Source organism: Myodes glareolus, chromosome 1 (assembly GCF_982192425.1).
Source record: "Myodes glareolus chromosome 1, mMyoGla1.1, whole genome shotgun sequence".
NCBI lineage: Eukaryota > Metazoa > Chordata > Mammalia > Rodentia > Cricetidae > Myodes > Myodes glareolus.
Window position 1 is genome coordinate 6404129 of NC_142026.1, and position 14061 is coordinate 6418189.

A 14061-nucleotide genomic window follows, 5' to 3' on the forward strand; every position below is an offset into this window, starting at 1 on the left:
GGAATTTTCACTGACTGATTCTTACACACATTTAATATCATCTCTGGTTGGGCTTTGAAAACTTTATTTCTTGTTATCTTTTCCTTCTTTGTGCAAATACAGACCCACCAAATACAGTCTATCAGTATCACAGTTACTTTCAACCTCTTTGCCTTAGCCTCTTCCTCCTCAGAGGCTAAGCAAAACAACAAGACTGCTTTCTTCCATTCCCGTGTTCAATGTATATACCCGAATCACTCCAACCACTTAAAGCCAGAGTAATAAAAGTAGTATAATTCATGATCCTAAAGAAGCTAAATAAGAAGGTGAACCCAAAGAAAATCATATAGTTATCCTCCTGGATATTGGAAGTAGACAAGATTGCCAGGCAAAAGTGGGGAGCACGGAGGTGGGAGTGGGGTGGGGGTAAGGGGAGATAGGGAGAGAGAAGGGAGAAGGGGAGGATTGGGGAGAGCTTGGGGGAATGGGATGGGTGGGATGGAGATAGAGACAGAGACCCACATTGGAGCACTGGATTGAGCTCCCAAGATCCAAATGAAGAGCTGAAGGAGGGAGAACATGAACAAGGAAGTCAGGACCGCGAGGGGTGCGCCCACCCACGGAGACGGTGGGACTGATCTAATGGAAGCTCACCAAGGTCAGCTGGACTGGGAGTGATTGAGCATGTGATCAAACCAGACTCTCTGAATGTGGCTGACAATGAGGACTGACTGAGAAGCCAAGGGTAATGGCACTGGGTTTTGATTCTATTGCATAGACTGGCTTTGTGGGAGCCTGGTTTGTTTGGATGCTCACCTTCTTAGACCTGAATGGAGTGGGGAAGACCTTGGACTTCCCACGGGGCAGGGAACCCTGACTGCTCTTAGGACTGGAGGGGGAGGGGGAGGGAGGAGAGGGAGGGAATTGGGAGGTGGGGAGGAGGCAAAAATTTTTAATAAATAAATAAAACAAAGTGAGAAAAAAAACTTTAGGGAGGTAATTTATTCTTACAAATGAAGTCAATGTGAAAAACCTTAGAGTAATCTGTAGAACACAGCATCGAGGTTTGCAATTCTCACAAAATAGGATGGAAGTACACATTAATATTTAGGATAAAAGCACAGGCTAGTATTTGGGGGGCATGTTCTACTTCTGCATCCAGGAAGCTGGGCATCGTTTTAGGAATCCCACAATCACACTGGACTCTCTATGTTTCGGTCTCTGAGTTGCACTGAACTCCCTGTACCGTTTCCGTTATAATTTATCTCCTTTTTAAAATTAGTTATTTCCAACGTTTCCCTTCTTCATTATGGTCTTTGGCTCCAGAGATCTGTCCTTGCCTCCGGCTTTGTTCTGTGCCCTTCTTGCCCACACAGGCACCTCCGCCTGCAACCCCACCCCTCCAGACTCAACACTAGACATGCTTCTGGATTAGATCTGATCCTGTGCTCTGCCATGAGGACTCTTCCCGCTCTGCTCCAGCTTCATCCTCTTCTAATGGTGGCTAAACATTAACATTCACCTCTCCAGCATTCTACCCATTTCTTTTTATTTTTGGAAATGTATGTCCATTTTTTTTCGATGTGCAATTATTCACAAAACCAAGTCCAAAGGAATTAGAGACCACGGATGAGGAAGTGTTCCTTTTCTAGTCACTTGTGACCTCCTCCTAGAGGTCCACATAGTTACCAGTTTCTTCTAAGAAATAAGTAATGGTTGTTGATCACTCCATCTCTTCCTTTCCCACCCAGATCTCTCTTACGCTTGGAAACATGTGTCCATTGTTCAGAAGACATGTTCACTGACAGGATTCCTGGAAACCTGCTCCTCCATCGCTATACTTTCTCTTAATCATGCTGTACCAGGCGTCTTTATGACAGCACACACAGCAAATGACAGTGGCAGTGGAGGCAACCAGCCTGAAGCTGCTGCTGCGCTTAGGACTGAGATCAATAGCTCCACATTTCTAACCCATTTGGTGCTTACTGTTGGGGAATTCTATTCCAGGGATAGACTTAAATGATACATCCTAAAGCCAAAAAAACCCCTGGGCACTTTGCGTGTGTGTGTGTGTGTGTGTGTGTGTGTGTGTGTGTGTGTGTGTGTGTGTATGTGTGTGTGTGTGTATGTGTGTGTGTGTGAATGTGTGTATTTACCCATGTGTGTTCATACAAGTGTATGTGTGTAGGCTAGAGGTTGATTTCAGCTCTCTACCTTATCATTTGAGAAATGGTCTCCGTGAATCTAGAGTTCACTATTTGTCTAGCCTGTCTAGCAAACACCAAAGATCCTCCTGTCTGCCCTCCGTCTGCGTCCTCACCCTTGCTACCAAGCGCTTAAGCCACTGAGTCATTTCCCAGCCCAACCCTCGGGCACATTCTAGACTCCCTTGACTTTTCCTTTCCCTCTGTTTCAGATTGCCCAACTCCTGTCAACAGTAACTCTTTCCATACTGCCATGGCCACTGCTTTATTGGGCTCTCCTCTTTCTGCAGAGTTGGTCTTCTTGCTTCTAGGTTTTCTTTCAACTCATTCTACTGTATCAGACATCACAGATAGCAACCGCTCTAAACTTAAAAGTTTCCATCTGTCTCTCTCCTCTCCCTAATCACTTATTGATTTAAAATGGTTCTTTGTTCCATTCCCCGTCTCCAGACATCCCTCATGTCAAGCTCTATTTTCTATAGAAAATGTATCAGTTATTTGAGCATTTTTCCTTCCTTCTTGTGGATGCTGCTCTCTCTGACTAGAGCCCTCCTATTCACCATTCTTTCCATGCTTTCCTCATAACTCAGTAGTCTGTCTGTCTCCTTTAGAAAGTCCTTCTGGTGCATTCCTCTATCCCAGAGCATTTCGCACATGAGCTCCACAATCTAAAGTCCTTCCTGGTCTCATGTCTTCCCTTTTCAGTCCATAAAATTATTCTCACCAAAGCTGTGAATGACTTCTAGGCCATCCATCCATTGGGTGGGTTTGGGGCCTCATTTCATGTGACTGGCCCTCTTCCCCACCACAGTCAGTCTCATACAACATGGTCTTCCTTCCCTGACATCACATCATCTCATCCCATCTCTCTTTCATGCACCTTTGCCAACCTCCCCTGCTCTATTTAACCCTCACAGGCTGGATCCCTCCTTATCCTCTTGTTTTCCAGATAAATCCATCATAGTCACGTGTCCATGGCTGTTTATGAATCAGCAGCTGCCGTTTGACAGCTGTAGTGCAGGACTTTCTGAACTCTAGGATTTCTTTAGCGTTTTATGCTTTATTTCTAAAGACACATTGAATTTAGCAGCTTATTTTGCTAATAATTGAGTTTTAAAAACAAAATATGTAGTCTAGCTATCTATATTAGTATTAACAGCAATTCAGCTATAACAAGCATTTCATAGCTGTGTGTGTGCGTGCACATGTGTGTGTGAGCACTGCATGGTATGTGAGTGTGAATGCAGGTGCATGGGCCTGGTCATGGCTCTTCTCTCTCTCCACTTTGATTTTTTAAGACAGGGTCTTTCATTGAAATGGAGCTTGGTTGACAGCTAGCAAGCCTCAGAGACCTTCCCATCTCTTGCCTGCCAGAAGCGTTGGGGTTACAGGCACATGTGTTTGGCCACACTCGCTCTTCTGTGTGAGTGCCACCAATCCAAACTCCTGCTTACAGAGCCAGTGCTCCTACCCACAGGCCATCTCCCCAGCCCTGTGGTACCTTTATAAAAAAATTAAAAACAGATTTATTTTTATCTTATGTGTATGAGCATTTTGCCTGTCCATATATCTGTATACCACATGCACGTCTGGTGACAAAGGAGGCCAGAAGAGGCTACCCTGAAACTGGAGTTGTGGATGCTTGTGTCACCAAATGGATGTTGAAAAATCTAACGTAGGTCCCTCGAGCAATCAGTGCTATTAACCACCGAACCTTCTCTACAGCACCCTGTATGTAAGTACCTTTTTGGCATCAGATCAATGAGACAACAAATTTATGAGATTACCTTCTTTAACTGGCTGAAAAGTTAGTAGGTCTCCAAATGCAACACGTTTCTCCTGTTAAAAAAGTTATAATCAGAGCATTAAATGACAGCAACTGCTAAATCATTCTTTAGCAGAAAAATTATTTGATGCTTCATTTAAAACAAATATTTTTAGCATACTGAAAATTATAAAACCAGATGCATAACATGTTTTTGATATATTCTCCAAACCTTTGCTGCTTTATGCTTTTCAGGAACATGATATAAATTGAGTTCATGTATGTCTTAGCCTACAGAACCATTTTGAGATCATTATCAAAACGAGCTCCTTTGTAGGCCCTCTGTTATTACCTGAATCAGGTCATCTGTGAGGAAGTTTATTATCTGCTTACTCAGCGAAATGTCCTCAAGGTCTGTAAGAACTACCCAAGTTCCGTTCTCAAATTTCACAGGCATAGAAAAGACGACCCCTTCTGGAATACCAAATTGGCCTGTAGGGAGCATGCACAGGGCAAAGCATAAGTAAATAAAGAAGAATTTGGAAAAAGGACTGAAAACAGCACACATAGTACATGATTTTAAAATTGTGTGTGTGTGTGTGTGTGTGTGTGTGTGTGTGTGTGTGTTAGAGGTAAAACAAGTTCACAAACTCCTGAGGAATTCTGACTTTTATCTAATAATTAGTAATTCTCCTATAGTCCAGATTGAGCACATATCTTGATATATGGACAGCCTTTTGGAGTTTTGGGAACTAGAGTTTCCTTTGGAGCTAACAATCACCATTGTTTATCATTGAATGAAGTCAGGACAAGAACTCAAATAGGGCAGGAACATGGAGACAGGAATTGATGCAGAGGTCATGGAGGAGTACTGCTCATTGGTTTGCTTCATATGACTTATTCACTTTGCTTTCTTAAAGAGCCCAGGGCCACCAGCCTGGGGATGGTGCTGTGGGATTCCACTCTTCATACTGTGAATATGATTGGTTAATGAAAAAGAATCTGCCTTGGCCTGTAGAGCTGGACAGAGTAGAGCTAGGTGGGAAAAACTAAGCTGAATGCTGGGAGAAAGAAGGCAGAATAAGGAGATCCATGTAGCCTCTGGGAATAGATGTGCTGGAACCTTCCCGGTAAGCCACAGCCACGTGGTGATACACAGATTAATAGAAATGGGTTACATTAAGATGTAAGAGTTAGCCAATAAGAAACTAGAGCTAATGGGTCAAGCAGTGATTTAATTAATATAGCTTCTGTGTGGTTATTTCAGGGCTGAGCAGGCAGAACAAATGAGTGGCCTCCTACTACAAAATGGTACTGTCCACAATAGGTGGGGCCCTCCTGTGACAATCACTAATTAAGAAAATGCCTTATACACTTGTCTGTAACTTGCTCTTATGGAGGTATTCTTTCAGTTGAGACTTCCTCCTCTCCAATGACTCTAGCTAGTGTTGAGTTGAAACAAAACTAGTCAGGACATTATAACAACCATGTAGTCAATGTATGCTAGGCTAGGAAAGGAAGTGGACAGGAGACCTGGTATTTCCTTGAGCCTCCAGTTCTCCATCTTTGTTCTTGTAAAACTAATCATACTTACTTCCTATTCTCGTCACTTCTTATGAATGGCTTTCAGTTGGTAAATTGCTAAATTCTGGCATTCTGCTTATCAGAATCATTGTTGTCAGTAGCTGTGGGAGGCACAGCTCAGCACTGCCTGCATGTGGCCAGGCTTCTTTTCAGAGACCCCACCAGAGAGATGAAGGTACTGAATTACCTTGCAGATAACAATTTCAGGACAAGTCAGTATAAAACAAACCTAGGGTTTTCTAAAGCAGGGTTTATTAAGTAAAGGGTTTCAGTATACACTTTAGGGTGGGTGTAGGCTTCTTGAGAGAATCACAAGGGCGCCATCTTGGATAGACATCTTATAGAGAGATTTTGAAGTCGGTGGATGTTAGTCATGAGTAAAGGTAGAGAGAAATGTGGATAATTGCAGGACTAGGTCAGAACAATCCTGAAAGTGCATTTGAGACCTTTCTTCTTTTAAGGGAGTTTTCCTGGTGTGCCATGTTGCCAGATGCATTGTCGGAATGGGCAATTTTGCAAGCCTAATGATATGGAAACACCCTTAAAATGAGGAGAAGAAATGCAGTGGTCATGTGGGTTAGCTATGTTGGTTTCAGCAGCCTAGGGAGTCTTGCTGCAACAGCTCTGTGATCTCCTTTTCTAAATACTGCTAAGTTGTCCTATGGCCCTGTGTTTATCCAGTCTGTCTCATTGCCAACAGAACCTGAGCACATTAAAAAAAAAAAAGCCCATCAGCAAGTTTCCCAGATCTGTAACCTATCTGTGGAGAATGTGCTTCATCGGGACAGAGTTTATGAGAGCTTATCCAACAAGGTCTCATGAGAGTAGAATAAGAAACAAATAATTTTTAGTTTTGAGTGGAATTCCTACAGAGGTTAATAAAGCTTAAAAACAAAGATCTCTCTCTCTCTCTCTCTCTCTCTCTCTCTCTCTCTCTCTCTCTCTCTCTCTTGTGTGTATGTTCACATACACACATCATCATGGGGTTTTCAATGCCCGTCTCTCCACAGACTTAACCCCAGGCTGCCAATGTCCAGGCATCACCACTTAAGCTGTTCACTGTGGATGAGTGCCACATAAGATACTTCTCCCATGGAGATGTAGCAGGTGACACAGAGGAAGCCTACCGTCAGTACAGATATTCTAATAAAGAGGATGCATGCATCTACATTAGAATATTCTGTCTGACAAATGAACAGAGAAACAAGTCAGGGAAACAACACCTATCACAATAGCCTAAAAAAATACAAAATATCTTGGGATAATTCTAAACAAGTAAGTGAAAGATTTGTGTGATAAAAACTTCAAGTCCTTGAAGAAAGGAATTGAAGACGGTATCAGAAGATGGAAAAATCTCCCAGGCTTATGGATTAATAGAATTAGTGTGTAAAAATGGCCATCTCATGAAAAGCAACCTACAGATTCAATGCAACCCCCATCAAAATCCAAGATAATTTTTCACAGACCTTTAAAAAACAATTCTCAACTTTATATAGAAAAAACAAAAATCCCAGGATAGCTAAAACAATTCTGAACAATAAAAGAACTGCTGGAGGTTCTCACCATTCCTGATTTCAATTTGTACTACAAAGCACTAGTAATAAAAACAGCTGGGCTGTGGTGGCACGTACAGAGGCAGGTGGATCTTTGTGAGTTCGAGGTCACCCTGGTCTACAAGAACTAGTTCCAGGACAGGCTCCAAAGCTACAAAGAAACCCTGTTTCGAAAAACAAAATAAAATAATGTATTTATTAGTTAATTAATTAAAAATAAAAAGAGCATGGTATTGGCATAAAAACAGACATGTTGATCACTGGAGACCCAGCCATAAGTCCATGCACATAAGAACACTTGATGAAGAATTCAGAAACGCACACTGCAAAAGTGGCAACATCTTCAACCAATAATGCTGACCAACTGGATGCCCGCAAGTAGAAAAACTCAAATAGATCCATATTTATCACCGTACACAAAGTCCAAGTGGCTCAATGACCTCAATGTAAAACCAGATACACTGAACTTGATAGAGGACAAAATGGGGAATAGCCTTGAATGAGTTCCCACAGGAGAAGGCTTTCTAAACAGAGCACCAAAAGCACAGGTTTTTAAATTAAACAATTAATAAATGGACTTTGTGAAATTGAAAAGCTTCTGTAAACAAAGGACACCATCATCCAGACAAGGCCCAGCCTGCAGCACAGGAAAAGATCTTTACCAACTCCGTATCTGATAGATGACTAATATCAAAATCTATAAAGAACTCAAGAAACTAGATATAAAAAAACTAAATAGCTCAATTAAAAAGTGGGGTACAGGTCTAAATAGAGAATTCTCAACTTCCCGAGAAACTATTAAAGAATGTTCAATATCCTTAGGCACCAGGCAAATGCAAATCAAAACTACATTGGGATTTCATCTTTCAACTATCAAAATGACTAAGATCAATAACTGAAGTGAAAACTCACGTTAGTAAGAGTATGGGATAAGGAGAGCACTTATCCATTGCTGTTGGGAGTGCAAACTTGTACAACCACTATGGAAATCAATATGGCGAGTCCTCAGAAACTTGGGAATCAATCTACCTCAAGATCCAGCTATAACACTTGAGCATATATCCAAAGGATGCTCTATCCTACCACAAGGTACTTGCTTAACCATGTTAATTGTTCATAATAACCAGAAACTGGAAACAATCTAGATGTCCCTTAACCAAAAAATGGATAAAGAAAATGTGGCACATTTACAGAATAGAGTACTACTCGGCAGTTAAAAAATAACATCATGAAATTTGCAGACAAATGGATGGAACCAGAAAAAAATTATCCTGAGTGAGGTAATCCAGACCCAAAAAGACAAATATGATCATTGCCTTACTCAGTCGTCATCAGAGAAGTTTCCTCCAGCAGCAGATGGGAACAGACGCAGAGACCTACAGCCAGGCATTACACACAGGGAGAGTCTAAACGGATGTCTCCATCAAATCCCTTTCCTCAAAGTACAGGGAACTTTTTGGAAGAGAAGGTGGAAAGAGTGTACGAGCCAGAGGGGATGGAGGACAGGAGGAGAACAAAGCCTCTGACTCAGCTGAGATAGGTGCGTGTGACCACAGAGACTGGGGCAGTGAGCACGGAGTCTGCACTGGACTGCACCAAGTCCTCTGCAGAGATAGTAGAGCTTTGAACTTAGTATTCTGATGGAACGCCTGAGTATGGGAATGCGTGTCTCTGATTCTTATGCCTGCTCTTAAGACTTTCCTTTTGTTGAGCTGCTGTGAGCATCTCTGATAAGATGGTTTTTGCTTTACCTTTTTGTTTTGTTTTGTTTTGTTTTTCAATACAGGGTTTCTCTGTGTAACAGTCCTGGCTGTCCTGAAACTCTCTTTGTAGACCAGGCTGGTCTTAAGGTCACTGAAATCTGCCTGCCTCTGCCTCCCAAGTGCTGGGATTAAGGATGTGTGTCACCACCAGTAGCTAGTTTTTGCTTTATCTTAATTATATTTTATTTTGTCATGTTTGACAAAAGGAAGAAAGGAAGAAAGGAAGGAAGGAAGGGAAAGGGGAAGGAAGGACACACCCACAAATACTGTGTTTGTGTGTCCTTTTGACTCATAATTAAATTTCTACAAATTCTTCTGACATTTGTCTAAATGAATGCCCAAGCATACATGTAAAGTTTAAACTGTAATGTTCTTTACAGGGAGGGGGTGAGGCAACCCAACTCTTCACAAACAGGGAAAGTCACCTAAACCACGGCATGATGGAATGATGTGAAATTATCTAAAAGAATGAGGTACATTTTCATATTTTCATGTGCTAATAAAAGATTTGCAGGGGACTTCGTCCACAAAAAAAAGAATATTCTGTCTGAGCTGAGTGATGGTGCATGCCTTTAATCCCAGCACTCAGGAAGCAGAAGTAGGCAGATTTCTATGAGTTTGAGGTCAGCCTGGCTTACAGAGAGAGTGCCAGGTTACACAGAGAAACCCTGTCTCAAAACAAAACAAAACAAAACAAAACAAAACAAACAAACAACCAAAAGAGGAATTTTTTTCTCTCTGTCTGAGAGAGTTTGGAGAAAGAAAGACATTAATTCTCACACTGGAGAATTTTAGAGACGTCTCTGAGATGTACTGAAACTGGAGCGAGGAAGAGATGGTGGCCCTACTGATAACACAAGCCATGCCAGAGGTAGTTCTGACTGGGGAAAAAAGCCAGCAGGTTCAGTTTACCCTAGTTGGGTTCACAGCATGGCGTTCACATGACCATGTTTCCAACCGACTGAGGCTTGAACTCAGTAGAGAGGACCAGGCCTGAAGATCAGGGAGCCAACAAGATTGACAGAAACAAAAGGGAGGAAATGCCAAAGGCTGAACCTACAGAGGACACAGCAGCAGCCACTGCCTTTGCTGGTTTGTAAGAGTGATGGAGACTTCTACATACTCCTTAGCTTGTAGCATACCTCTGCAGTGTTTATGGATGGGCAGCAACCTGTTGTGGGTAATCTTTTAGTACACCGTGAAGATGTTAAAAGCTGAACAGCCAATAACTAGACAGGATTTCCAGACACAGAGGATGCTGGGGAGAGAAAGGGCAGATACTCCTTGTATGCAGAAAAAGCATGGTGGGCCCTATGGAGTAAGGTAATAAGGCCTCGAGGCAGAAAGTAAATATAAAGGAATGGGTTAATTTAAGTTTCAAGAGCTAGTTAGAAACAAGTCTAAACTCTCAACTGAGCTTTTATAATTAATAATAAGTCTTCATGTCATTATTGGGGAGTTGATCATATGACAAAAAGGTCTGACTACAAATGGCATCCAACCATTTGTTGTGTGGGCTCAAATATCCAAATACAGGACCTGAGAAAGTGAAAAAAAAAAGTTATAGACAAAGAGCCAGAGGTAACTTCTTAGTTCTGCAGTCTATCAGCTACCAGCACCATGTGCCAGCGCCTGAGCTAAGCTGACCCATGCAGGTGGCTGACCTAACAGTTTATGATTTGTCTCACTAGGTCATAGAAAGTTGCAAATGCTTAGTAAAGACAGATACAGATGGAAAGAACCTCTAAGCAGGTTATAGTGTGTTCAAAATTGTACATAGGCTTAAGAAAAGAAGAAAATGGTATAGACAGTCATAGAAAAAAGAGAAGCATTTATAAATAATAAAGAGCAGGCCATGCGGAGATGGGAAATGCACAGGGAGTCTGGGCCCTGCGTGGTGCTGCATTGACTTTAAATTTTTTGGTTGCTGATGAGCAAAAACCAGCTGTGGAGAGACACTGGGCTATTTAACAAACTACTAAATTAAACCAAGCTATACATTTTAAAGATGTTTTAGCTTCAAAATGGAAGCAAAAAAATATGTTACTATGAGGCTACGCTTTTACTTCCAAGGAAATAAAAGGCTGTGGTTTTATTCAAGGTCAAAAGAGCTCAGGTTTGATTGGGTGAATGTCCCTTGAAAGCCCTGGCTACAGACATGAAGAAACAACCTAGGAAAACAAGGCAGGTGATGTGCGCTTTACTGCTCAGACAGAGAACAAGAAATCACCTTTGGCTGGCTTGTGTACAGTGCACCGTCCACACTTGTGTTAATGCAGATATATATGTTATCTTCAAAAGTTTGTGTGTTTTCAGAGCAAGGGGACCAGACACCAATGAAAATGGGTGGTCCAGGTGATCCGGCCTCTCAGGTGCCTCTATTGCAATTTCTTCAGAGTTCTGCATCCAGGACAGCTTTAAGGCTGTTAGCTGAGATGGTCCAGCCTCAGCGACTATTCTAGCCAGGACTTGACCATTATCCAATTTTCTCAGGGTCCCCTAAAGATGCCAGTGTCCCTAGGAAGCAGCCTGAAGAACATTATGGCCCCTTTCCGAAGAGGTAGGGTGGGAAGTTTTTGGTTATTCAGTGAGTTGTGGGTGGTTGTCATTGTTCAGGGTGTTGGTTACAAGTTGTTGTTGGTCATGATCAGGGAGAAAGCTAATCAAAGGAGATTAGCTACAAGGATTTTTTCCTGAGGGGAAAAGGGGGGGCTATAATATAGAACCGATGAGATAAAGGGTGGATTGCTGAATCTACTTTTGAACAACCACTAGTCTTAAATATTTTACATTGATGTGGATTTTTGTATATTGATGCAATTTAAGATTTTTTTATTACACTGTATATATGTTTCTATCTTGTTTAAGAGATTGTACCTATGCAACTCATTTAAAAATGAAATGTAAAGTTTTAGTCCTTGAAAGCTATTTAGGATAACAAAGAAATACAGGCTATTTGTCAATCATCTATAACAATAAAACTTCTAGTCATGTCAGATATGTTTTCAAGGTCAATCGGAGACATTTTAAATAGACAGTCTTCAAACACTTAAGAGACCTACAGAATATAGCATTTTAATATCTTAATAGCACAAAGCTTTTCATGACAATGAGACATGTCTGCTCTTGGAAGCACCAATTTACCTCATAAAAGAAAGATGGGCATTGAAGAATCTCCACAATGTGTTTGTTTTTTTTAATGGCAGAAACTAGTCATTGGGGCAAGAAACTGTTCTTGTCTCAACTGCTGACAGTATGCTGTCCAAATTGGACAAGCAGGATACCAAAGAAAATATTTGCTGAATTTTTCTAAGACCAGGTACAACTTTCTGCTTTACAGAAAACTCTAAGACTAAGGTCTTCTAGACTGGAAGGCCAAAGATGGAAGCCCCCAGAGTTACAGAGGAACCTTGGGTGACTATCCAGGAATCCAGCTGTTTTGTAATTTTTTTATAGTTTTGGAAGTTGCTTACTCTGCACTTCCTATTCACTTAAGAAATATTTTATTGTCCTTGGTTCTATGATATGAATTCCAGACTAGAGAGTTATAGTTTTATAGTTTTTCTACTATATATTACCAAATTCAGAAAAGAAACTTATATAAGAGATGTAATGTTTAGAATGTCAAGAAACATAAAAGCTTAAGTTGTTTATCTAAAAAATGTTTTATGGTCTAAAAAGATATTTTTAGGATGGTAATACAAGTTATAAAATGGTTTAGATATAAATTTTGTGCTAAGATAGGATATATAATGGAATATTTTAACATCTCTAAATTTTCAAAATGCAAATGGACTGGGCATTGTAAATGTAATTCTTACCTGATAATTGTTTTTATCACATACAGTTTTACTGCACTAGAGTTAAAACTTTTTCTTTTTTATCTAGACAAAAAGGGGGAATGTTGTGGAATAATCTTTTTGTACACTGTGAAGATGTGCCACTCTAATTGGTTTAATAAAAAGAGGAATGGCCAAAAACTAGGCAGGATTTCCAGGCACAGAGGATGCTGGGAAGAATAAGGCAGAGACACCAGGGACACAAAGCAAGCAGGATGGGCACTAGGGAGATGAAGAAATAAAGCCATGAAGGAGAAAGTAAATTAATAGAAATGGGTTAATTTAAGTTATAAGAACCAGTTAGAAACAAGCCTAAGGTATTGGCTGGGCTTTTGTAATTAATAATAATAAAATTAATAATTAATAACAAGCCTCCATGTCATTATGTCGTTACTGGGGAACTGATAGTCCTGCCAAAAACTCTGACTACAGTGTCCTTTCGGCATTCCTGGTTCTGCCTGGTCTCCTGAAGGTTGGGTCTCCTTGCACGTTTGCATACTGACTCTGAGTTTTCACTATTGGTGTTCAGGGCTCATCCACAGCAGCCTTCCAGGTCAGTATCAAAGACTTCGAGATTTCCTGCAATACCTTCTCTTCACAAAGCCTGGCCTGACTCCCGTCCCTGTCTAGAATAGATCTGGATTTCTCTTTCTCAGCTGGATACAGAGAGGAAAACATCATGAGGCTTTCTAGCAACCTGGCTCTTCCTGACTCTACTGCATGCTTTCTAAAGGCAGAAGCCAGCTGCAATCCCTTGTCTGCCTCTCTAGTACATTCACGATAAATACTGTTGAGTTTTTGAGTGAGTAGTTGGATAATGAATGAATGAATGCATTATGGCCCTGTTAAAACCTTCACAACTCATATACCATTCTATCATCTAAACAGAACATTAAGACAGGAATTATTGCCGGGCTGTGGTGGTACACGCCTTTAATCCCAGCACTTGGGAAGCAGAGGTAGGCAGATTTCTGTGAGCTTGAGACCAGCCTGGTCTATAATAGCTAGTTTCAGGACAGGCTCCAAAGCTACAGAGAAACCCAGTCTCAAAAAACCAAAAAGAAAGAGGGGGGAGGAATTATTACCTTCACTCATTATTCCCAAGGAAACAATCTCCCCAGGCGGTGAGCCATGATACCAGTACTTCAGTGTGGTGGCTATGCTGTGTGCAGCCAAAATGCCCCCAAATTGCTTTCCAGTGCTGCTCAAGTTCCGAAGCGTCATCACAAACTCTTTTGCTACCCACTCACTGCAAGAAAAGAGAAAAGCAATTTCCCAACAGAGAGAGGGATGGAAAGCATATCCTCTGAGCCCTGGAATGTAGCACAGAGAGCTCTGTGTGCCACCTAGACAGTAATGCGACCCACGTACACT

At 41.3% G+C, this 14061-nt stretch overlaps 1 protein-coding gene across 2 annotated transcripts in view; it reads right to left on the bottom strand.

The window, feature by feature from the left end:
• The window catches only part of Mdh1b (malate dehydrogenase 1B), a 36303-nt gene that overhangs the window by 6416 nt on the left and 15826 nt on the right, over positions 1 to 14061 (bottom strand). For both annotated transcript variants that reach the window (XM_048459199.3, XM_048459200.2), the window contains 3 exons: positions 13773 to 13936; positions 4301 to 4440; positions 3971 to 4022 (listed from right to left, as the gene is read on the bottom strand). In XM_048459199.3, the coding sequence (XP_048315156.1) occupies positions 3971 to 4022; positions 4301 to 4440; positions 13773 to 13936 (356 nt within the window). The remainder of the gene's footprint in view (positions 1 to 3970; positions 4023 to 4300; positions 4441 to 13772; positions 13937 to 14061) is intronic.